We start from the raw sequence: 24255 nt of genomic DNA, 5'->3' as shown, positions 1-24255 counted from the left end.
TCACCCTGGCCATGGAGCCCATCACTGGCATAGCTGCCTCCGCCCGGGTGTGATGCTGTGACCACAGCTGAGGCAGGGCGAGGAGCTCGCTAGTTGCCTCCAGCCACTGGGCTTCCTCACAAGCCTTCCTGCCGATGCCTCACTCTGAACACGCTACTCGGGGGCTTTCCTAGGGCTGACTGACTCAGAGCTTGTCAGAAATTGGCAAAGAGACCGGGTTCCAAGCCCAGGCGGAACATGTGCTGGGCTGAGCGGCCAAGTGCAGTGCCTGGAAAGGAGGAGGGAAGACACTGCGCCGTGGGACGCCAGCTTCCCTGGAGCTGAGCCCCCAAGACCTAGTGAGGCAGAAAGTTCAGAGAATTTGGGCCTGGAGGAAATGAGGCATTAGGGATGCAGCCTCTTGAAGGGAAAACTGAGTCACTCTCCCCCTCAGGTAGGTTTAGAGAACTCTGACTCAATCTCCCTCCTCACTCCCCAAAGACAAGAAATAAGGGGGCCTGAGATGCCCAAGAAGGGGCCAGACTGAGAACTCTGAACCTGAGGAGTCGGTCATTACCACCCCTGGGCCACCCGCACAGTTGGCAATGGGACACGACTGAACTGAGGAAAAGCCACCAAGGCCTTTCCTCTAAGCACACCATGTAAGGGACCCTGAGTTCACGGCCTCCCGTCTCTCCAGTCTGGGATCCAGTAGAACTGCCTTCTGCTCCCTAGAGAAGCCAAAGTGTTTAGCAGGGTCCCCGTGCCAGCAAAGTGAGGGCCAAAGGGCAGGCAGGCAGTGGGAGGGAACCCAGGGATGAAGGGGCCAGGCAAGGAGCAGGGCTGGGGAACACAGGCACCCACCCCTAGGAGAAGCCACCCTGGCCAGGAAGGCCCTCCAGGGAGGGGGCTGCCTACGCCTTCTGTCTGGGAGGCAGCAAAGAACCTCTGACCAAGTCTTCAGCCTCTGGCAGCTCCCAGCACTGCCACTAACTTGGGCAAATCACTGTAAAGGCTTGTTAGCGCCAACAGGAACTGGAAACACTGGCTGGCTGACTTAACTCTCAGGTTTTTGTTTTGTTTTGTTTTTTAGAGACAGGGTCCTGCTCTGTCACCCAGGCTGGAGTGCAGTAGCAAGATCAGAGCTCACTGCAGCCTCCACCTCCTGGGCTCAAGTGATCCTCCTGCCTCAGCCTCCCGAGTAGCTGGGACTACAGGTGTGTGCCACCGCGCCCGGCTCTTGGCTCCCACGTTATCATGAGGTCCAAATGCAGCCTGGCATGGCACTGCTCTCAAACATGAAGCTTCCCAAGTCCCCCCAAATGGCTTATCATAGTATCTCATCCTGCCTGTCCTGCTTTAGCTCCTGACTGTCCCCACACTGGACGTAGAAAATGGCTGCTTGCTGTCTGGGAAATCTCTCTTCACAGATGTAACGGTGGTTGTCCTATTCTGACCACCTGCTCCAGGTTAAGAACCAAGAACTTTGACCCAGGATTTCTGAATTTTCAGAAATGAGTTCTGGGTAGCACTAGCCGTCGGTACCATAAACATGAGAACATCCTTAAGAATCTATGTCCCATCTAGGAGGCCTTTTTCATCCCCAACTTTTAGGCCAAACTCCTGGGTGAAGATGGGTTGGAAGGCCCGGGGGGCCTCCCCGTGCAGACAGCTGCTCAGTTTCCAAGCCCCACAGTGGGGAAGGCACTGAAAGGCCAGAGCCTGAGGACACTGCTCCAGCGGGCCCTGTGACCAGCCTACTTCTGACGTGTCGGTGGACTTCGGGATCCAATTCGCTTAGCTGGAGGCCACTGGGGATGGGATCAAGTATCCCTGGGCTTTGGCTTTTTTTTTTTTTTTTTTAGATAGAGTCTCACTCTGCTGCCCAGGCTAGAGTGCCATGGTGTCAGCCTAGCTCACAGCAACCTCAAACTCCTGGGCTCAAGCAATCCTCCTGCCTCAGCCTCCCCAGTAGCTGGGACTACAGGCATGCACCACCATGCCCGGCTAATTTTTTCTATATATTTTTAGTTGTCCAGCTAATTTCTTTCTATTTTTAGTAGAGACGGGGTCTCGCTCTTGCTCAGGCTGGTCTCGAACTCCTGACCTCGAGCGATCCTCCCACCTCGGCCTCCCAGAGTGCTAGGATTATAGGCATGAGCCACCGCGCCCGGCCAGGCTTTGGTTTTTGTTGTCAGTCCTCAGGCTGGACTCAGCCTCCTGTAGTCTTTCTGGGTTCGAGAGAACTAATCCTCTGGCCCAGAGTTCAGGCCCTTGAGGAGCTTTTCCTGGAAGGACACAGACAAGCAGCTCTTTCCCCGCTCCTGGAAGCTGGCTCCAGTATGAGCCAAGGTAACTGAGCTGCAGGGTGGTCCCCACGTCAGGCTGGCCACAACAGCCTGGTTCACCAGCAAGAGCGGGTTTAGATGCAAAGAGACAGATGCCAGAAGGCACAGGCCAGAGACCCTAGGGGCCCAAGTGACTCTCTGAGTTTGGGGAAAAGAAAGAAAACAGAGCCGGGTGCAGTGGTGTGTGCCTGTACTCCCAGCTACTCTGCAGGATGAGGCAGGAAGATCACCTGAGCTCAGGAGTTCAAGGCAGCAGTGAGCTATAACCACACCACTGCACCCCAGCCAGGGTGACCAAGCAAGATCCTGTGTCAAAAAAAAAAAAAGATAAGAGGAAAAATCAGAAGTAGAAGCAAAAGTAGAAGGAACAAGGGACACAGAAGGTGAGGTCTTGGCTGAGACTTGGGGTGCAGGGGCTGCCTCTGGTCAGTGTGTGTGCAGGACAAACTGTTTGGATGGACAGAAAAGAAAAGGCAGAGGAGGGCGGACTCAGTAAGTCAGTGTCTGCAACCATTATTTATGGATGCTTTCCTTGATTTTAGTCTCCAAACCTAGGCTCGGTATGGAGACTGAATGTCCCTCACAGCTGCTCCTTCCTGCAATAACAAGACTGACATCACTGTTGTCAGGGAAATGGTGTTTTGATTAAAATCATGTGACAGCTACTTCGTGATTCAATAAACAAATCCCCTGTTAACCCTTGTCTGACGGAGGCCTGCCAGCAACTCTGCCAGAGAGCAACTGGCGGCAGAGCAGCGTGTGGGAGGTGGCCCACGGCGCTCCCTGGCGGGTCCTGCATGGAGGGACGCACGCAACTTCCAGCACAGACACCTCTGCAGGCTGCAAGGGCGCCAAGGAGGCACGCTTCACCCAGGGGAACTGGTTCTCACCCCTTGGGCCGCTTTTTTCTTGGACCTAGTGGTGGCAGGCCTAGCCCGGAGCGTCAAATGGCTCCCTGAGGCTGAGGACTGGGAGTTCCCAGGGCTCTCCACAGCTAGGCCGACACTCACCCCATTTGGACGGATTGGCGAGTTTGCTATGCACCATAGGCAGTGAGGGGTTAAGAACGATTTCTGGTTTGCAACTGGATGACTTCCTGGATCACTCACTTGGCTGCTGGCCCCTGACATGAAGGGCTCTGCCTGGCAACAGCCAATTCCCTTTCCATCTCACCCTCGGGTCATTTTCCTTAAGTGAAACAAATGCAGGGAAGGCTCCCTGAGTCACCAGGCAGGGGATTTTCTGGATTAAATGAACTGCAGCCTCAGAGGCCTAGCAGCACCAGGCCCCCATCCTGGAAAAGAGTCCCAAGTAGATACGACGGAGCTGGGGGAGATTCACAACCACCTGAAAAATAGAGATGACGGCACCTGCCACCTAGGGTTGTTGTGAGGATTAAAAGGGAGTTGGTCAAGTGCTTGACAAGGTGCTGCGCAGTTACCGAAACCCAAGGAATGGCAGCTGATGCCGTGTCCTCAGCTTGGGGAAGGCCCAGCCGGGGGCCTTCTTCAGAGCCGAGCGAGTGGGCCATGGGGAGGCCACCTCGTGCTCCACGCTCGTATCAGGTGCATACCATGCGTTTAATGGCATGAGCAGTTGGCCCTGAAATTGTAGGAAAACATAACTCCTTTCTTCCCCTTTAAGTCTATGGTTTAGGTCTGAAAAATATAACACCATCCCACTCTTTCAGCCAAGCTCTCTTCCCTAAGGCCAAGTTCTATGAAGTGGACGTGAGGACACGAAGGACGGGCCACCTCAGGCATCTGTCTGTCAGGGTCCCGGGCCTGCGAGGCTGCCAGCAGCAGTCACCTGCACCTCTCCCAACACACAGCTGCCGTAGGATCGGCTGGGGCTGCCGGGGACAACAGTGTGCAGCCCGGCAGGAAGGTGAGAACACTCTAAGATACATGACTGCAGTTCAGGGCCTGGACAACTGGGAAAACCGTTCTTGTGGCCTCGGTTCACATAAAATGAAAAGCCATGAGATTTAAAAGGCAGACTTTTGGATGTCAGAATTTTTACTAAGCAAATCCACTGGAGTGGGTGTGAGACTGCCAAATTCTTCCCAACAAACTAAATGCAGCCTGACATCAGCACGAGGAGGCTCGGCCTCTCTGTGCTCCTTTTCTGAATGTATCTGCAAATCATAAATCACCTCCTGATGACTGGCCCTGGGGCAGTGGCCAGCACCAACTTAGATTGCTGACCTGAACCTTTTGTACACCTTCTCCATGCAGAGTGGCACCCAATGGGGCTTATAAAACATTTGAACTATTACACAGAAAAACTTGACAGAAACTATTTTCATCTTGAATAGAAACAACCACCTGAGAAGAACTGTAGCAGATCACCTTCTATACACCCTGAGGGAGATGGAAGTAGCCCCTGCCTGTGAGCACCTCTGACCTCCATCCGCAGCCTGGGCCTGGCTGTCTCTGACGGGCGAGATGAGAGACGGGAGAGACCTCAAGCCACAGGAGTGACAGAGGTCGGGACAGCGAGCCCACTCCTAGTAAAATATTCCCACGATGCAGACAGCAAAACAGAGCAAGTGGCTTCAAAAATATACCCTCCTGGCCCTTAAAATGCGCTGCCCCCTTGGGCACAGAGAAAGAGGTACTGCTCCTGCCTGTCCCGCTGCAACTCCCTCGGCACCAGACCACACTGACTGCCCTCAGCCCTGAGAGGGCAGGACTCGGCCCCAGGCTTCTGAGGCACTTACCTTCCCAGTGTCCTCTCCAGGTACTCTGGGTCTCAGGAAGTGGTTCTTTTCAGCCCCAGGGGCGCTGGGCGCGTCACTGTCCTTCACAGGAAAATCTAGCTTCCTCAGCCTTTGTGCCACCACTAGAGATACAGACAGCGGTGCTGTAACTGTCCCTGCACAGGCACGTCCCTCCCCAGCCCGCTTGTACCTCCTGGCCGGTACCCCCTCGGTTGTTCCAGCACCAAGATGGGAAGCCCAGCAACCTAGGAGGGCAGGGCCCCTGCACAGAGAGCTGACTCCACTCAGGACCCTACTTAGGGCGCCTTCCCTCAGGAGCCCACAGAGTGCTGCCCCACGGGGCCTCCTGGTGCCCAGCTGGGTGCTTCCCCACATCCTGGTTATGAACGGCCTACAAAACCCCTGCCAGACAAAAAAGGCCCAGCTTCTTTCAGAACTAATAATACCAGCTAAGAGAACCACTCTGGAGAAAGAAATGACTTGGCTTTTCTACGCAATGAGTAATTAAACTCTCTTCATCCTCCAGAAGATTTCCATCTCAACTGAACATTATGTAATTTCCTGGAAACAGCAGGCTCGTGGAGGCAAACGGGATAGTCAGACTATTCTAGGTACAGAGAAGACTGGAGACATGTGAGGGAATAGGAAAGAGAGGAGCAAGGCACTGGATTGAAACGAATACTGGAGAATCAAACGGAAACAATTACATAACATCGGCCGGCCATCACCTCATCTGTTACAGCAAGGAGAACATGAGGTGACAGGGCCTTCTCCCCCTACAGTTTTATATCCAAGCAGTGGGGAAACGAGGCTTTAAGATAAGAGTGTCACAATAAAGAAAAGTCAGAGGAATTGAAGCAAAAGGCAAGAGGATAGGACAAGTACCCAACTTGTTTGGCTGCCCTGCCATCCCTGGGGGGGATGAAACCAATGTGATTTCTATAGGAAAGTACCAGACTTTCAGCTTAGTGACAACACAGCGGTTAATGAAGGAACAAAAGTGCAACAAGAAAGCATTAACACAGCTTAATCACTGGGTCAGCAATGACATGTTTGTTTCCCCTGGAGGTCTATGTAAACAACTTGGACGGCAGCCCTCTCTGCTGAGTCAGACGTTGTCCAGCAAAGACCCCCAGGGGCCCTGCATCATGGTGGCCAAGCTGTGGTATTTCTGTGAGCAGAGGGCTGCCCATTATTTCAACAAGGCCTCACCAGGCACCACATATTAACCTTTTTTTTCTTATGAAACAAGATGTATCTTTAGGTTCACATCTTCTTGGCAGCACAGATGGAGAAACAAGATCTGGTCTCTTAAACCTGTTGGGGTAAATCCCACACAAATTGTAGAAAGAAACACAAAGGTGGATTCCACTGTGGCTGAGACATTTTTATTGGCATAGGTTATGTGTGTGTGTGTCTCTGCTTTACTTTCCTAATCAACCAAACAATTGATGGAAACTTACTAGGATGAAAAACAACAGCAATGTATGCTGAAGGCAATCAGAGAAATCCACATAGAACTGTTGCCTAAGCCAGGGGACTGGAGAAGGGCCACATAAAGCTTGTTTCCTAAGAGCAGAAAAATCTTTAATTATGTCGATGAGAAAATGAGATACAATCTGGTACTTTTGATGACTTGTTCCACGCATGCAACACACCAGAGGACAGATTTTAGAAATTCATTCATAGAACACATTTTTATTGAGCACCTATTATGTACACCAGACACTGTTCCAGGTACTGGCGATACAGAAGACAAAACAGACAAAAATCCCTGCCCTTACAGAACTCCTAGAGCTTATATTCTAGTGAAATCAAGATACGAAAACTAATCCATGGATAAAATCAACTAAAGAACAACTCTTAATAGTTAACAAAAGGATTCCCTATTACTTAAGTCAGAAAGAAACAATGAAGTCCCTCACCATGACTCCCAAGAGACAGGGCCCTAGCTGAGCTCCATGACCCATGCTTGAGCAATCAAGAGCTATTGTCTCTCCCTTAAACAGTCCATGCACAGGGTTCCCCAGGGGGGTACACAAGGGCCTCTTAAGTCTATCCCCAAACCAATGAAAATGGCATATCCAATAAAGAGTAAAGCAATGGTTCCAATGCAAATTGTTTCAAGCATCAAGACAAAGTCTCTCACATATGAAATTCAATGAAGAGAAACATAACTTGCAGGTCATAATAAATAAAGAACCATGAAACTAAAATTTAAAATGTTTATAGCATAATAGTTTAAGACATTAAAATGAGAGTGTAGAAAAAGACTTTTTCTTAGGAAAATATTTAATCCTTGGCCCAAAGGTATAAAATGGAAACTTACTACAAGGTAATTTGGCAGTCTAAAATGCAGGCAGATAACTTCTGATTTAAAATTTCTGTTCTGTTTTTCTAAGGTATGACAAAGTTAAAAGTATTTAGTCAACTTGGTTTTATATAATTATTTAATGTGCAAAGTTTTATAGGAGTCTTTTGGACCTTCAAAAACCAGAACAGGGCTCCCGAGATTTAAGAGGTTGTAAATGAAATCAGCAATTCAAAAACCAAAATGAAAACAAGCAACTATTTAACAAGATGCACAGAGAGAAAAATAAGCTACAGTAAAACCTCATTAACTAGAATTCATTAGAGGTAAGGTCAGTTCGATTACGTGAAATACATAAATTTTTTTTAAAAATTTAACTTCTCCACAGAATACATACATATGTATGAATAAAGAGTAAACTGAATGTATCTTTTTAAAAAGGTGTGGCCTCCTACAGATTCTCATGGAAGGTCTTATATGATTAAAAAGACTGATACTTGGCATATCACAGGGTAAATGGCTGCTTTTTAAAGACGGCTTTAAAACTGTTTAAGTAGTTCAAATGGCTTTCTTAAGTGCTATTAATTTGCTTCAGTAAACTCAGGTTAACTCATTATCTTAAATTTCAGAATTAATGAGGTTTTTACTGTAAAGTAGAAAAACAAACACTTCAAATGATAAGATTCCAGCATCACCCATACTAAAAATATAGCAATGAAACTTCAATTTGGAAAGCTACTGTACAATGTAGCAATGTAGCAAGGACCAGATGTTAATACTCCTGAAAACAGAACCAAGAGGAGTAGGAAATCTACTCAGTATTATACCTGTGGTTGTTCCTATACTCATTTGAAACATAAAACTGCAATCTTACAATGAAATAGAACTCCTGCTTACTAGGAAGCACTAAAATAAAAGTTTCTAAGGAAAGAGAGAAGTATTTTTGAATACAGTCACAGTGGTAAGCTGTGGAAATTAAGTGTCAACATCACACATTAGCAGCAAGATGCATCCACACTAAAGGCTTCTGAATGACATGATTACAGTCAAAATCAAGCAAATACAAACCAAAACAACCAATACATTAACCCTGAGCTTCCACATTCCTGTTTCATGACCCCAATGCAGACCATCATAATCCAGGAAAATGTGGTTTTCACTATAATCAAGTCTCAATGTATCTCCCAAATAGAAAATGTATGCAGTAAGTTATTCTAAACATGTACATTTAACTATGGAATCATGGAGAGACAAACAGATATATGTAAACATCAAGAGAATCACTCCACTCCACGTCTGGATCCAAACCCATCCAGGCTCTGCCCAGAATATTAAGTGGCCGGGGCCTGACTAAACAGTGAGGATGCAGGAACCCTGATGGTGCCAGATAAAGCATTAGGACACAGTCGAGATGACTGTACCAAGTGTCAGGAATTGATTAATAAGAATGGGTTTTAAATAATTCTCCCAACAAGGAAGAGCAGTAAAAAACAATCCCATTTCATCTTTAAAAGAATCAAGTCACTGAAATTTGATTTCTTCTAAGTTGCTGCCATTTGCTTGGATGAGATCTTGAAGGTTTTCCATATTTTCGCCACCCAGTTTAAGAACACAATGTCTAGAAGTCTGTGATAAGAACTTTGTAAAGGCTTTTCCCTCCTGTTCCTCATTATGCCAACGCAAGAACTGGAAAATTCCAAACAAAATCAGGTTAGTGGTACAGAAAGTTCATGAACGATCTATGTGAATATTAAGCATGACAACAATGATCCTAAAGCATGACACTAAGAACTTCTCATTGTAGTCATTTTCTTTACTCTGCCAAACCAGACGTTAAACTTCAAAAACTGATTCAAATCCAAACTAAAAATTGCTTTTACCAGTAAGAAGATCATCTTCCTACCCAGTCCTAGACATGGAGCTGAGGAAATGGCCTGCTCACTTATGAGAGAATGGTAGGCCAAGAAGGTTCTAACAAAGAGGGCACCAGCATTCCAGGAATTCACCACCTTCCCTATCTCCCGTAATGCTTACCACCCACCCTGCCCACTTAACACCACTCACATAATAGGGATAAATCTCAGTTAACCAAAACATAGGATGCAAGGCAGAAAACGGAAATACATACCACTTATAGCTTCCTGTGCAAAGTATTTGACATCCATGTCTTCATCTTGACCTAATTTCTGCAGTACCGGCTTAACTTCCCCCTGCAAAGCACTGAAAATCAAAAGTGTTACCTGTGATGGACAGTCTAGTGGGCCAGAGAAGTCCTTTATGATATATGTGCTCTATGGTAATTTCTGAAGTCTAAAATTTTAAAAATATTTTAAAACACTTATAAACTTGACAAATATTCAAAATAATTTCTAAAGAAGTTCTCAGCAAAATTAGCTTCAGACAATGATCTACACATATCCAGAACTTAAACAGAAAAGTCAGAGTGGACATCATCAAAAAAGGTTGCTGAAGTACTTTATTGTTTTCTTAATTTAAATAAACTCAGATCTTAAGTGAAAAATCACTGAACACAATTTTAGCTATTATTCTCCACTACAAGGTAAAAGTTAAAATATACTTTAAAAACAAGAATAACACTAAAATCTTACTTGGTGTCTAGTATTGGTCCAATTTTTTGTAGAGATTTGGCCACATTGAAACGAACATTTGCTACTTGGTCTCCTGCCATTTTTAATACGATCGGCAGCATTTGCTTAGTGGTTATTTCTTGACCACAGGTTTCAGACAGTGCCTAGAAAAATAAATAAGATGGCACATTTAAAACTCTTATTAGTTTAAAAAATCCAAAAATCTAATGAGACAAATTAATATTTATAAGAAAATATAATAATTGACCGACAAGAAAATACTTCTAGTTTGAGCATCCAAATGAGGGACACAAGGCAGCAAAGAATCTGAAAATTAGACCAGAATCCACAACTAAACTGCAACTTTTAATATACTACCATAGATTTTTAACATGAATTTTAAAATTGACATTTTCTCTTATCTCCTATCTAAATTAATCAGTATAAGCAATATATTCCAAAGAGAAAACAGTATTCAGGATTCAGAAATTGTTGTTAACAAGTGCTTTAATCCCTTAACTTAGTAATAACAGCTACGTTATACTTACATTAATGCAGAATAAAGTGGTCATTCTATGCAAGTAATTAGGATCATTTGCCATTACTAACACTTTCGGAACGATGGTATTTTGGGCCCACTCTGTACCAAACTTCTGAACTAGTTTCATGAGGTTGTTGGTGGCAGCTTCTCGGATGGCATATACTGTAGAAGAGGTCAAAAACACAGTTTCATACTGCTTACTGCTTTATAAACATAACCTAGTTTACTTACATCAGCATCAAACATGGACTAAAAACAAAACCTCTCTGCAAACACTCCACATAGACTCACACTGCAATGACAAGCATGCTCAGCCACGATGCATAATATACTACTTTGTTGTTGTTATAGTTTCAAAATGTATATGTCCAAGGCAAGGGATACAAGGAGCTCATTATATGCATCATCAATTAATTAACAAATATGTGTGACTACTGCATGCTACTTGTTACAAAAAGAATACCGGCCAGGCGCAGTAGCTCACGTCTGTAATCCCAGCACTTTGGGAGGCCAAGGTAGGAGGATTGCTTGAGGCCAGGAGTTCAAGACCAGCCTGGGCAACATAACAAGACCCCATCTCTACAAAAATAAGAAAAATTAGCCAGATGTGGTGGCATGTGCCTGTAGTCCCAGCTACTTGGGAGGCTGAGGGGGGAAGATCTCTTGAGCCCACTGAGCCTAGGAATTGGAGGTTACAGTGAGATACGATTATACCACTGCACCCCAGCCTGGTTAACAGACCAAGACTCCGTCCCTAAAAAAAAAAAAAGATACTTGTCCTCAAAGGTCATGTACTCTCATCAGAGAAATGAAACCAAATGCACTCTTGAGAAGTCACATGGCGTTAGACCAATTATAACGAAGTATGGCACTGTGAAGTGAAGACTGCAGAGAAGAGTGAACAGGGAGGTCTGGGAAGGCTTCAGGAAAGAAACAGAAACCTTGCACTGGGCAGTGAAGACTAGGGAGGATTTGTATAAGTAGAGAGAAGAGGGGAGTGATTCCTGGAAAAGGTAGAAAAATGTACCTAGGACACAAAGGAAAAAACTGAAGCCTGTGAGACTTTAAGGTTAGACAACTGTCTGTGGATGCAGACCACAGAGCATCTTGAAAGCTAAACTTAGACCTGATTAAAAAAACACTGATGGATTTTTAAAGCTAACATGTGACCCAATGGCCAATGTAGCATTTTAGCAGAATTATTCAAGCAGCATCAAGACCAATGGGTCCCAGGAGTTTGAGGTTGCTGTGAGCTAGGCTGACAGCACAGCACTCTAGCCCAGGCAACAAAGCAAGACTCTATCTCAAAAAAAAAAAAAAGAAAGGAAAAAGTAAAAAAGAAGACCAAGGAGAGGAGAAAGACATCCAGGAGACTATGTAGAGGACACTGTGCTTATCTATACAAGGGCAAATTAAGAACTTCAGACCGACTTGCTTCTTCTCCATTAAAAACGTTTAGGCTGAGATAAGACATCAAACGCCTTCTGTAAATAAATGTGCCTTAAGATCTAATAATTCCCTACAAGATCATTTATCAAAGGCATAATAGATAATAAAGGTCTGAGCTACTATCTTCTCACAATTAGCTGCTATATACAGCAATGAACAAAGACAAGCCTGGTGTCAATTCACAGATCCAGTAACACTCAAAATCAGGGCATAGATAAGTCGAGGGTGGTAGGTACTGATTCTGTGTTCCATTTCTCTCACCAGGTGGGCCCAATCCTCCGGGATTATCAACAGGAAGGGCAGGAATAGCTACCCATGCCACAGTCCCAATCCTAGACAATTTATACAAGCCTTCAGACAAGAACTATCCAGCTTTTCCCAGTCCTTGGATTCTTCTGGGCAATGATGTTGAGAACAGGTGAGACAGCATAGAGGTGTAACAACACATCTTATCACCAACACTTAAACTGACCAGTCTAAGGAAGAAACAGGCCGTCAGTAATATCCAGAAGCACTCTCTACGGAGCAAGTTAAAGCCAACTGTTTTACCCATAGCACAGATTCTTTCTTTTCACATCCATAGTCTTTTTGTCTTTGACCCAACTCCCATTCTCTCCTCCCCTTAAGATGGAGCCAGCTAAAGCATGTGTCTTCTCTAATTAATTACTGTTTTTTAATACGTTTGAGCTTTTTCTTATCATCATGTCATTACCATAGCAAGGGAGCCCACTGCCAGAGTAACCAGAGACTGGGCACACACCTGCTCAGCCTTGACCAAAACCTTAGCTGCCCTGAACTCTACTTGGCCAGATGCCTACTATGTTCTTGGCTCCTCTCAATTCTGTTGTCAAAAGAATGCAAACCATTCTACAGTGCTGCCTGTTTTCTCTCCTTGTCTTTCTCTCTCTCTCTCTCCCTGCCCCCCCCCCGCCCTTTTCCCCTCAAAATCTGGCTGACTTGCAAGGTTTTTTGAATGTTTACCTCACTCTGCGCTCACTAACTTTGATACTTTCTCCTATAAAAAATAAATTCCCCTTCTAAATTCCTCCCTCTGATCAATACTGTCCACTCAACCACAGGAATATAGGTAATACTTTCTTTCTTATATTTCCCTCGAGTTTTGAGAACACTCTTTTACTAGTTTAACAACCAGGAGAAAAAGTTTCAAAAACTCTGATCAGTGATCACTATATACTGCTTATCTAAAAAGCAAAAGCAAAACAACAACAAAAGCCCCTGTGATTAATTAAGCATAGAACAATTTCAGAGCTGCCATTTCATTGATTCAAAGAATGCCTGCAGTTCCCACATCAGCAGTGAAATAAACAAGGGTCTCTCCTGCTCCCAAACTGGAAGAAAAAAATCAGAAAAGAGGAAGGAGTAATTAAGTTGTATAGAGAGAACAATCCTACAGAGAAAGGGTGTCAGGAATTTAATTCTTTGTGGAATATTTATACTTTAAAAGATCCTCAGAATAAAAGTCTTTTTTTTTTTTTTTTTTTGAGACAGACTCTCACTCTCTTGCCCGGGCTAGGGTGCCATGGCATCAGCCTAGCTCACAGCAACCTCAAACTCCTAGGCTCAAGCAATCCTCCTGCCTCAGCCTCCCAGGTAGCTGGGACTACAGGCATGCACCACCATGCCCGGCTGATTTTTTCTATTTTTAGTTGTTTGGCTAATTTCTTTCTATTTATAGTAGAGACGGGGTCTCGCTCTTGCTCATGCTGGTCTTAAACTCCTGAGCTCAAGCAATCCTCCTGCCTTGGCCTCCCAGAGTGCTAGGATTACAGGCATGAGCCACCGTACCCAGCCAATAAAAGTCTTCATCTAGAATCTAGCTTTCAAAAAACGTATAGAGTGATTTGCTGGGATGTGCCATTCCCACTATTTATCAGAAATAATATAAACATTTTGTTTTCAAAGAAAGAAGACTTTCTTTACCATGATTTGCCAAATTTAAGTTTTATTTAAAAAGAAAAAAATAACAGGACATAAAAAGGTAACTTTAGGGAAGAAAAAAAAAAAGAAGTCTTCACAATCTAGTTTGAAAACACTGGAAGTATTCACATATATAAGCTTTTGCAGATTTTCACATACTTTTCACACCTTTCCTCTTCACATTCAATCATATTATCTCTCATATGATACAAATAGGCCTTTAACAAAACCACCTATATGTATAGCCAGACCCAAATATCCTCATTCCTCCCAAATATGCAAGCATAAGCACCCACAGATGAACAAAGACATATACTTAATACATACATAAAGTATATATAAGATACTGTAGAACTGAAACAGGATACCTATTGTATCCACCACCAAAATATGGAACCAATGCTCAAGAACAAGGTCACATGAGCTCCCAGGGGCACTCATCAGAACAGGTCCAAGGCTACAATGAAGCTGCCAAGTCTGGACCTGGGACCTGGTGCAGAGGGTTCACCTTCCACTCACTGCTGGCTGGTATGCAGCTACCTAAGACCTCACCAGAAAGTCACTGCTCATTCCTGCTGTCCTACCTACCTGTCCTGAGCTCGTACCCTCCTAGCATTGTAGCAGTAGTCAGGATGCAAGCAGGAAGCCTTCCTTTCACCAAAACCAGAAATCCAGACCCTCTCTAACATAGGGCACAACTGGTGTCTCCCATTCCTAAGAATCCTGTACTGTCCCACTGTATATGATCTTCCCTCTGTCACCTCAAAAAAGCCAAGTAGCCATTTCTTCCAACCTAGGCCTTTCATCTGACTCTAATCCCTGTCCAACCTAGTCTACAGTTGAAGACACCAATAAGTGCATGGTCAAACAAGATCCTGGAATAAAGGAGTAAGGAGATACATAAAAGAGATACTGTGAAGATAACGTAATAGAATGAGCAAGAAACAGGACAAAGAGATTGATTAATAGAGAAAATAAAATTTAAGATAAAAAACCTGGCAGTAATGTCAGATTTGTATTCAGAGGACTGGACTTTAGGGCAAATAACTGGTTGGATTGGGATTCCTTTTGGAAATGAAATGTATGAACATAATGGGACATCTGCAAAATCATAGGCTTTCCATAATAGTCCATTTTCAACTTATCTACTCACCATGGTCCACAAGCCAGGCCATACATAAAGAATTCAGCTTTTCATCAAAGAATTCCACACCCTATGGATATAGAAGATTCTATTAATACACATCTCCAAAGTTTAGAAACCAAGATGACCTATTATATTACACCAAGGTTACCTGAAGGCTAAAAAAACACTTGTTTCCAAAAGAAGCTGAATTCATGAGACAGTCAGAAATGTCATTGGATTTACAAACAAAATATAAATCTATCTTATTGGATAGAAATCGTATAAACAAAGAAAAGCATAAGTGAGATGGCACAAGCCCTACTAAGTAGGAAAGAACAGGGTGGCCAGAAGCCAGATACAACAGTACAGGAGAATAAGAAGAATACAGTGTGGGTGGTCAGCCATGTAAAATTTAGATTACTTATAAAAATGAAAATATCTGTCAATAATATTAATGATTCCCAATTGTGTTCCCCTTTTGGTTAATATCATAACAAATCCTTAAGAATGAAGCAACTGACATCAAGACATAGAGATATCCCCAATTAAAGAGAGTATTTCTGGGATGCTGGGATAAAGCACTGGAGGGAGAGTAAAGCATGAACAAAACAGGGGAAGCAGCCCCAGCAGGGAGTCACAGGTGAGACCCGGAGCACAGAACCATCCTGGCTCTCCCAGCCCTGCACCTTTTGACTGCCAACAGGTAGCCCCTTCAGCACAGGTTGGAGACCAGCTCCAGGAGCTGATTTAAAAAGACTTCTCAGCCCTGGGACTTGTGCAGCATGTGGGTAAACGCTGTGATATGTATTTTCCTAGTGCCTCCTTTCTGGAGTGTACATGTTTATAGTCTTGCTTCTTTGAAATTCTAAGAAGTTCCTGACCAGTGATTATATATTGTAAATAAAGAGATACAATAATATCAACATTATAATGCTTCAAAAACTGTGACTGACTATGACTAAACAGTTTTATATGAACAGATCATTATAACCACAAGTTCTGCCATACACTTAGATTACCATGTCAGCTCTCAAAGACTTCTTTTTCATTTTAGGTGGAGGGTTTTTCCTTCAGTCTTAATTAACTTTTATTTTCCAATTTTTTGTGGTTTAACTTCACATTTACTCACCATGGTCCACAAACAAGGCCATACATAAAGTCTTGAGAGAATTTTATAAATTGACTATCTGATAGAAAAGTCTTTACAGACAAAGAAAAAATAAGGAGAATAGATATACTGACAAGAGGTTGAAATGTAAAACAAAATGTTCATGACTGAGGCACGTTACCCCTACCAGACTGGTAACATGTCAGCCAAAGGCATCACCTGGTTTGCTTCCATACTGCTCTGCATAGCTAGCAACCCTTGTAGACTTTCCAGGTCTAAAAGGAGCAGAAATTGAAAGAAATGGTACTAAAATTCACCCTCCCTTGCGGACATTTGTTTCAGTCTTCATCAAACCAGTTAACCACTGCTGCTTTCCACCCTGAAGGGGTTGATCCATGACAGTCACCAGTGAAGAGAAGATCCACAGCATTTGGGAGTGACAGAGGAAAAGTGTGACAAGACAACTGGGTGACTCTATTAGCGATGTACTTTTATCTTTGGCATTCATTTTGAAGAATGGGACACTTCAAATTTTATAAAACATATAATGCCACAGACATCCACAAGACGCATGTTTCCTGGCTATTTCTTGAATTAGCAACACAAATTCAGTTGTCCAAGAAAAATAAAGAAATCCCACATGCTGTGATCTGAAAGGAATGGAAGTGGGGGTGAGGCAGGGAAAACAAACTGTAGTATGTCAGCAGTAAAATGACATAGCATGAGCTTTCTCAAAAATATTCCGGTATTTATTTGTTCAATAATCAACAAATGTTAGGTGCCTAATTCATGACAGGCACTATGATAGTGGAAATAAAACCGTGAACACAGTCCCTGCTCTAAAAGGGATCACTTGTTTATCCCCTCAACTAGATTGTAACAGACTATTACAAATACTCTGTAATAAGTGCTACCAAACAAGGGTAAGGGTATTTCAAACTTAGAAGTGGGCCAGGCGTGGTGGCTTATGCCTGTAATCCTAGAACTCTGGGGGAGGCCAAGGCAGGAGGACCGCTTGAGGTCAGGAGTTTGGACCAGCCTGAGCAAGAGCCAGACCATCTCTACTAAAAGTAGAAAAATTAGCTGGTAATAAAAATAGAAAAATTAGCCAGGCATAGTGGTGCACACCTGTAGTCCCAGCTAACTCAGGAGGCTGAGGCAAGAGGATCACATGAGCCCAGGAGTTTAAGGTTGCAGTGAGCTGCGATGACAATGATGCCACTACACTCTACCCAGTGTGTCAAAGCAAGACTCTGTCCTTAAAAAAAAAAAAAAAAAAACAGGCCGGGCACGGTGGCTCACGTCTGTAATCCTAGCACTCTGGGAGGCCAAGGCAGGTGGCGGGTGGATCGCTCAAGGTCAGGAGTTTGAGACCAGCCTGAGCAAGAGCCAGACCCCGTCTCTACTAAAAAAATAGAAAGAAATTATCTGGCCAACTAAAATATATATAGCAAAAATTAGCCGGGCATGGTGGCGCATGCCTGTAGTCCCAGCTACTTGGGAAGCTGAGGCAGTAGAATCGCTCAAGCCCAGGAGTTTGAGGTTGCTGTGAGCTAGGCTAACGCCACGGCACTCACTCTAGCCAGGGCAACAAAGCTAGATGCTGTCTCAAAAAAAAAACAAAAAAAACAAACTGTCTAGGGCACCTACTCAAAAAAAAAAAAAGAAGGATGTGACTATAAACCCCATCTTTGAAATTTTAATTAACATGGTATCAGAGTAGAACTAATCAAGAAACTCAAATGATGTAATAATGTAGACTTTGGTCAAAATACTAACATTATAAGCTTTAATACTCCTTTTCTATATGGTGATTCTTCAATTCCCTTTATTCAGAATGTAGGAACATTCTAGGGACATTTTATTCAGAATACTGGCAAAAAGAGAAGCTGCCTTAAGCAAAAATCAAAGCAGACTTCTCTTGAAACCATACTTCCTTTTCTTTTCAGTTAAATATTCTTTAAGTCATAGAGACATTAAATATTATAAAATCTATGTTATATATACCAAGAAACTGATCATATTCTTCTATGGCTTTGTTTTTAGGTGGTGGTGAGAAGAAATGTGTTTCTATTATACAGGTTGAACATCCTACATCCAAAAATCCGAAATCTGAAATGCTCCAAAATCCAAAACTCTTTGGGTGCTGACATGATGTTCAAAAGAAATATTCACTGGAGCATTTCAGATTTTAGATCTTCGGATTTGGGATGCTTCACCAGTAAGTATATATAATGGAAATATTCCAAAATCTGAAATCTGAAACACTTCTAGTCCCAAGCTTTTCAGATAAGGGATACCCCACTTGTACCTTTTTGTTAGATGTTTATGCACTTATAAAAATAAAAACCATCCTACAGGCAACAAGGACAAGACCATACTTTCACACATGTAAACAAACATAACCATTCAGGCTAGTTGGGCCTTCTACTTGACATGGTGAAACTGCACTATTTGATACTACCCTGCAATTCATGGAGCACATACACTTACCAGCTGGCCTGCCAGCAGCGGCATATACTCGATGATGGCCAGCCGGACCCTCCACTTGGCATCTTCAGCCAGCTCCACTATGGCAGGAAGAAGAGACTGAGAGAGCTGACGGATTCCAATCACTTCATTTACACAATCCAAATTGGAGATGATATTCAAACGAACTTCAGGACACTGCAAGTACACAAGCCCCAAAAAGACCACACGTAAAAGTCAAGTCCTCGCCCAATATTCTCCTGTCAGGATAAGGTTAAAAACTGCTAAGTAAATTTTAAAATGAGAAAGTCCTCTCAGGTGAGAGTACACAAACAATTCAAGGCAGACAAATGTAAGTGATCTTAACCAGAACTTTCAATGAAAAGTCTGTAAGATGGTAAAGAGCATAGACTCTGGAATTAAGTTAGGTGCACTCAAATCCCAGATCTGCAATTGCTGAGAGACCTCAGGCAAGTTGTTTCATCTCTCTGTGCCTCAGCATGCTCATCTGTAAAACGGGGATAAGATCTACCTCATAAGATTGTTGTAAGGATTACATGTAACAATAGGAGCAAAGCAATTAGGATCATGCCCAGTACACAGTAATTACTAAATAAATGTTAGGTATCATTATAATTTTTATACTATATTTAAACTGAAATTAAAGAAACTTTTGGGGAGGGAGGGAGGTAAGGGATGAAAAATTACCTATTGGGTACAATATACACTATTCGGGTGATGGGTACACTAAAAGCCCAGACTTCACCACTATACAATTAATCCTTGTAACAAAAAACCATCTGTACCCTCTAAATCTATTGAAATTGAAAAAAAAATTTAAAAAGGAATTTTTAAAATGAAGATACATTAGCTTCAAAGATAAGGAACCAGGGAATGTGAAGCAAAAATCAGGCAGAGAAGAGAGACATTTTTAGGTTTGCTTCAATGGCTCCTTGTGCCCATTTTCTGGTAAATGCATAACCCATACCCAAATTTAGGGACTGTCACTAGTTTAAAATCAGTTATGATATTTTTATCTTCTTCCATGTTTTGGGCCTATTTCAGTGAAACTCCAAACCAAAATCAAATCACACCACCAACTATCAAAGACAACAAAATTTATAGCCAGACTCACCTCATCCTTTAACTGAGCTAAAAAAAGAGGTAGAAGATGTTCAATGGTATTTTCTTTGCCCAAAATGGTAGATAATCCCATAATTACAGAAGCTAGAGCTGATTTGACATGTTGATTGGTATCAGATACTAATTCCTAAAATAAAATCAAAATTAAAAGCTTTTCTTTCTTGCAAGGTAACACAAACTTCCATACCATCTCCCGAAGAATTTAAAGACAGCACTATTTCAATTGTGATTAGCTGATGCTTCCTCAGGCCATCTGTTAGGTGTCATAAACCTATGCACTAAAAAGCATTTTACAATTATAACAGACACTAATAAGTAACAAATAACAATGTCACACGTTAACATATCTGCCTCATTCATCCCTTGTCCACTTGTAAACTCAAAGAGCTTTAAAGTAAAGCAAAAAAAAAAAAAATGAGGTAAGGTTTACCTTCATATTGGGCAAAGTGAAACAAAATAAACTGCAGTTAAGTTTACCTTTACATAGGGCAGAATTTGATTCATAATTATGGTCTCTCTACCTTCAATGGGCAAGTTCTCACAAAGTTCTAAAAGAGAGAAATAGAAAAAATAATGCTTTCATAGAGCTGTTTAAGAAGTGCCACATGAGGAAATTTCACCAGGTGTATCAACAGTTACAAGTTAAATCAAATCACATGTTTAAGCAAATAAGCTCTAAGGGGGAAAATGGTTCTGTATACTAAATGCAATTTATCATCAATCTTTATGCCACTGCATATTATACCAATTCAACTTGAAAAAGCATTTTTTAACAGAAATAAGGAAAAATGGTTGTTTGGTTTTAAATATAAAGGGGGCAGGCTTTATATGACAATGTAACATTTCCACATATTAAAATCATCTCTCTATATTTGAAAAACATATTCTAGAACAAAAAAACATACAAAATTCACTGGCACAAAAAATACACCAAAACGAATGACACATGCTATAATATAAATTAAATTCCTTAACCTTTTACTTTGTGGGCAGCAGCTGCTCGAACTTCAGCTTCACAGTCTTTAAGTAGGTTCTGAAAGGCGGGGATGAGGTCATTTAGGGTGATTTTAGGACCCACAGCTTTCTGGAGCTATGAAAGAATTTGTACAGGTTTTAATGCATACTAACAAAATAATTAACAACACCACAAAATACTGCAATCTTCAAGTATATATTTTTGCCACACACTTTACATTCAAAAGAATTAATTCAGAAACTTTTGGTGTAACAGCAAATCTGTGGGATTTTTGTTTGTTTGTTTGTTTGTTTTTCTTTAGTACCTAAAATGCAATAATTTTACCTCTGAAAATTTGTCAGCTACCATATAGCGAACTCGCCAAGATTTATCTTCTGCTGCTTGTCGAAGTGTAGGCATCACCAAGGACTCAAGGTCATCCTGAGACAATAACTGGGCAATACTGACACAAGCTTCCACAGCTAGAAGGCGCACTGAATCCTAAAAGAACAAAAATTTCTCTAAGTCAGACAATATTTACTGAGAGCTGTGGGGCACTGTGTGTGGTATGGGGCGGCGTTGCTGTGGGTGTTGTTTAAAAAAGGAAAAAAAAAAAAAAACAACCACAGCATATGCAGTTTCATGTCTTTACATCCTGAAATAGCTGCTGCCTTTGCCTGGAATGGCATACCAAAGCCATAAAGATAGAAATGACTTTGTCCTAAGAGTCAACAGCAAAGAAATTGCCTTGGCTAGGGTACAGAGTTTTTATTAAGAAAATGAAATGTAAACGTAAACATTAAGTGAAAAAAAAAAAGGAAACATTTTAATGATGTCCTCAAAGCCTTACTATAACAGGAGTTGACGGATAAAAATGAAAACTATACTTGTACAAGTTATTTATAAATAGATTAGAACAAAGAGAATAGGGTAAGGGAAATCACTTAGGAAGCTCAGTTTCCAGAATACTTGCGGGGAGTTATAGCTACGCTCCCAGCAAAGAGGTTTTTTCTTCCGATCAGGTCTCTCAGGCAGGGGTCATCGCAAAGGATGAAAAAATAGTAGGAAACAGAAATAATAATAATAATAATACACAGAGCCAAAGATATAGTTTATAAAGTAAAGGTTTATGAAAATGGATAAAAGGAGGGTATCCGGATGGGGATATTTCCTCCCGCTAGAAATATCTCCAAAACTGAATATCCACACAGGTATTATATAGGGTAGGTACATCCCCCTTGGCAACGGGATTTACATACTAACAGGCAGTTTGCTTTAGGGTCAAAGTCTTCTAAAGGGCTACTACAGATCCTTCAACTAACTCTAACTAGGGGAACAATGAGTTGTAAAATCTTCTTGGGGCAAACTTCTAAGTTTTCTGATAAGGCTATTACTTTAGCAAAAAACAGAGCCATCTTGGCTCCGGTGATTGTGTTCTTGGAGACAGAGATGATTTCAGAAGTCAACATGAGCTGTGCTTTGTGTTAATTACTTTAACCGCAAGGCTCCTTCTGGGCCCGGCTTGGGCATTAGCATATCTCTCTGATCAGCTCTCATCTCCAGGGGTCCTTGCCAGCTCCGGCAACCCATGGCTCTAGGAAGAGGCCTGCCTTGTCTTTCAAAACAGGTGAGAACCATAGGCCCAGTTTACAGCTGTCTCTTTGAAGTGCAGCTATTACTGACCAAGGAGGCAGCTTTTGAACTAACACATTTCTTTCTTCTTTAAGGCAAAGCCTTCTGTGACTTCTGAAATCAAATCTTGTCTCCAGAAATACAGGGGGCATTTCTATGACTCAGTATTCTTAGGCTCAACAAATACTCAGTTCAAGGTGGGAGCAATAGGCATTTATTTAGGGATGAGATAATGACTTAGAAACAAATACAAAAAAGAACAATCAAAAGTTAGTAACAACAACAATAAAGTCAGTTGAATTTTAATGTTGAAGATCAAGGACAGAATAATTTGAGGTAGCCATGTCTGGAAAAACATGGAAATTAGAAATTAGAATTACAAAGTATGTGATTAATGAACTCAGCTTTCCAAATGTAAACTGCCATGTATCAATGTGACACCTATATGTCCTTAGAGCAAGTGCAAATATACAATTAAGACAAATCAATGTGAAATTAGGAACTGAGATTGTAGATTTGAGAATCATAGATACAATGAAGTAGAAACTAAAAACACATAAACATATGAGCACCCAGGAAAAATAAGTCAAAACTTTTAACTCCTCCCTCTTTTATCTCCTAAAGTACTGGGATTACAGGCATGAGTCACTGTGCCTGACTAAAAATTTAATCGTGTGTACAATAACATAGTATGTAGATACACACACATATACTCAAGAAAGAGGCAACAGTGACTCCAACTTTCAAAATATTACAAATTTTAAAAACTGTGGATTAACAATAACTGCCTAAGACACATTCATCCCTCTGTATCCAAATGAAGGGTATAAAAAGAACTAGGTTCTTGGTAATGGCTATACAAATATTTTCAGATCCCAAAAATTAATGCTAAAACAAAAGACTACTATCAGCTATTGAAATATAGGCCAATAAATATTTGTTAATCAACTACTTGTCTTCCACAACACTCCTGATTTTCTCCCCTACATCTGTTCCTCCTCCCAGAAGCTTCTCCACGTTAGCAATGACACCATCATCCACCCAGCTGCTCAAATCAAAAATCTAGATCTTGACTCTTCTTCCCGTCATCCAATCCAATAGTGCTAAATTCTATTGACTCCACCATCAAACCTGGTATCTAGAGACTCTCCATCTTCACTGTTACCACCTTAGTCCACCACCATCATCTTTTGCCTAGGTTTTTTTTTTTGTTTGTTTGTTTTGAGAAAGAGTCTCACTCCATTGTTCTAGGTAGAATACAGTGGTGCCATCATAGCTCATGGCAACCTCAAACTCCTGGGCTCAAGCGATCCTCCTGCCTCAGCCTCCCACAGGCACATGCCACAACACATGGCTAATTTTTCTATTGTTAGTAGAGACAGGATCTCATCTTAACTCAGGCTGGTCTTGAACTCCCGAGCTCAAGTGATCCTCCCAGCTTGGCCTCCCACAGTGCTAGGATTACAGGAGGGAGCCACTACACCCTATCTCTTGCCTATTATCATAAAAGCCTCCTAACTGGTTTTCCTGTTTCTACTCTTACCCCCCTTACAATTTAGTTTCCACCCAGAAGCCAGAATATCTTTTAAAATGTAAATTATATCATATCATACCCTTGCTCAAAATCTAGGTGAAAATCCAAACACTGTGCTTAAGACCCTCTGTGATCTGGCCCCTGCCTATCTTCTCCAACCTCATCTCTTACCAGTCTCTTTCAACCACTGTGTTCCAACCTTAGGGCCTTTATACTAGGTGTCCTCTCTTCCTGAAATTCTCTTTTCCAGGAGCTCTGACACTGCAGGAAAGGGCATGGCTGGTGTTTTTCTTTTGTGTCTCAGTTTATGCCACCTCTAACTAGCCAGTCGAGGAATGTCCTATTTTATTTATCTGTTTATTTGTTTTTCTTTTTTTTTTTTTTTGAGACAGAGTCTCACTTTGTTGCCCCG

The 24255-nt window shown here is 42.2% G+C and overlaps 1 protein-coding gene across 4 annotated transcripts in view; it reads right to left on the bottom strand.

Annotated features, from left to right (window-relative positions):
• The window catches only part of PPP2R1B (protein phosphatase 2 scaffold subunit Abeta), a 38793-nt gene that overhangs the window by 6628 nt on the left and 7910 nt on the right, over positions 1–24255 (bottom strand). For 2 of the 4 annotated variants that reach the window (XM_045556625.1, XM_045556626.1), the window contains exons 6-15: positions 21023–21178; positions 20698–20812; positions 20200–20270; positions 19715–19849; positions 18604–18777; positions 15030–15090; positions 10497–10651; positions 9970–10112; positions 9489–9580; positions 5050–5171 (exon numbers count right to left, since the gene is read on the bottom strand). In XM_045556625.1, the coding sequence (XP_045412581.1) occupies positions 5050–5171; positions 9489–9580; positions 9970–10112; positions 10497–10651; positions 15030–15090; positions 18604–18777; positions 19715–19849; positions 20200–20270; positions 20698–20812; positions 21023–21178 (1224 nt within the window). Of the gene's footprint in view, positions 1–5049; positions 5172–6415; positions 9047–9488; positions 9581–9969; positions 10113–10496; positions 10652–15029; positions 15091–18603; positions 18778–19714; positions 19850–20199; positions 20271–20697; positions 20813–21022; positions 21179–24255 lie in introns of those variants that run through there. The other 2 variants (XM_045556623.1, XM_045556624.1) reach the window with 1 other exon arrangement.

This window comes from Lemur catta, chromosome 7, assembly GCF_020740605.2.
Source record: "Lemur catta isolate mLemCat1 chromosome 7, mLemCat1.pri, whole genome shotgun sequence".
Taxonomy (NCBI): domain Eukaryota; kingdom Metazoa; phylum Chordata; class Mammalia; order Primates; family Lemuridae; genus Lemur; species Lemur catta.
The sequence above is the reverse complement of the archived record's forward strand: the minus strand, read 5'-3'. Positions and strand labels throughout refer to the sequence as shown.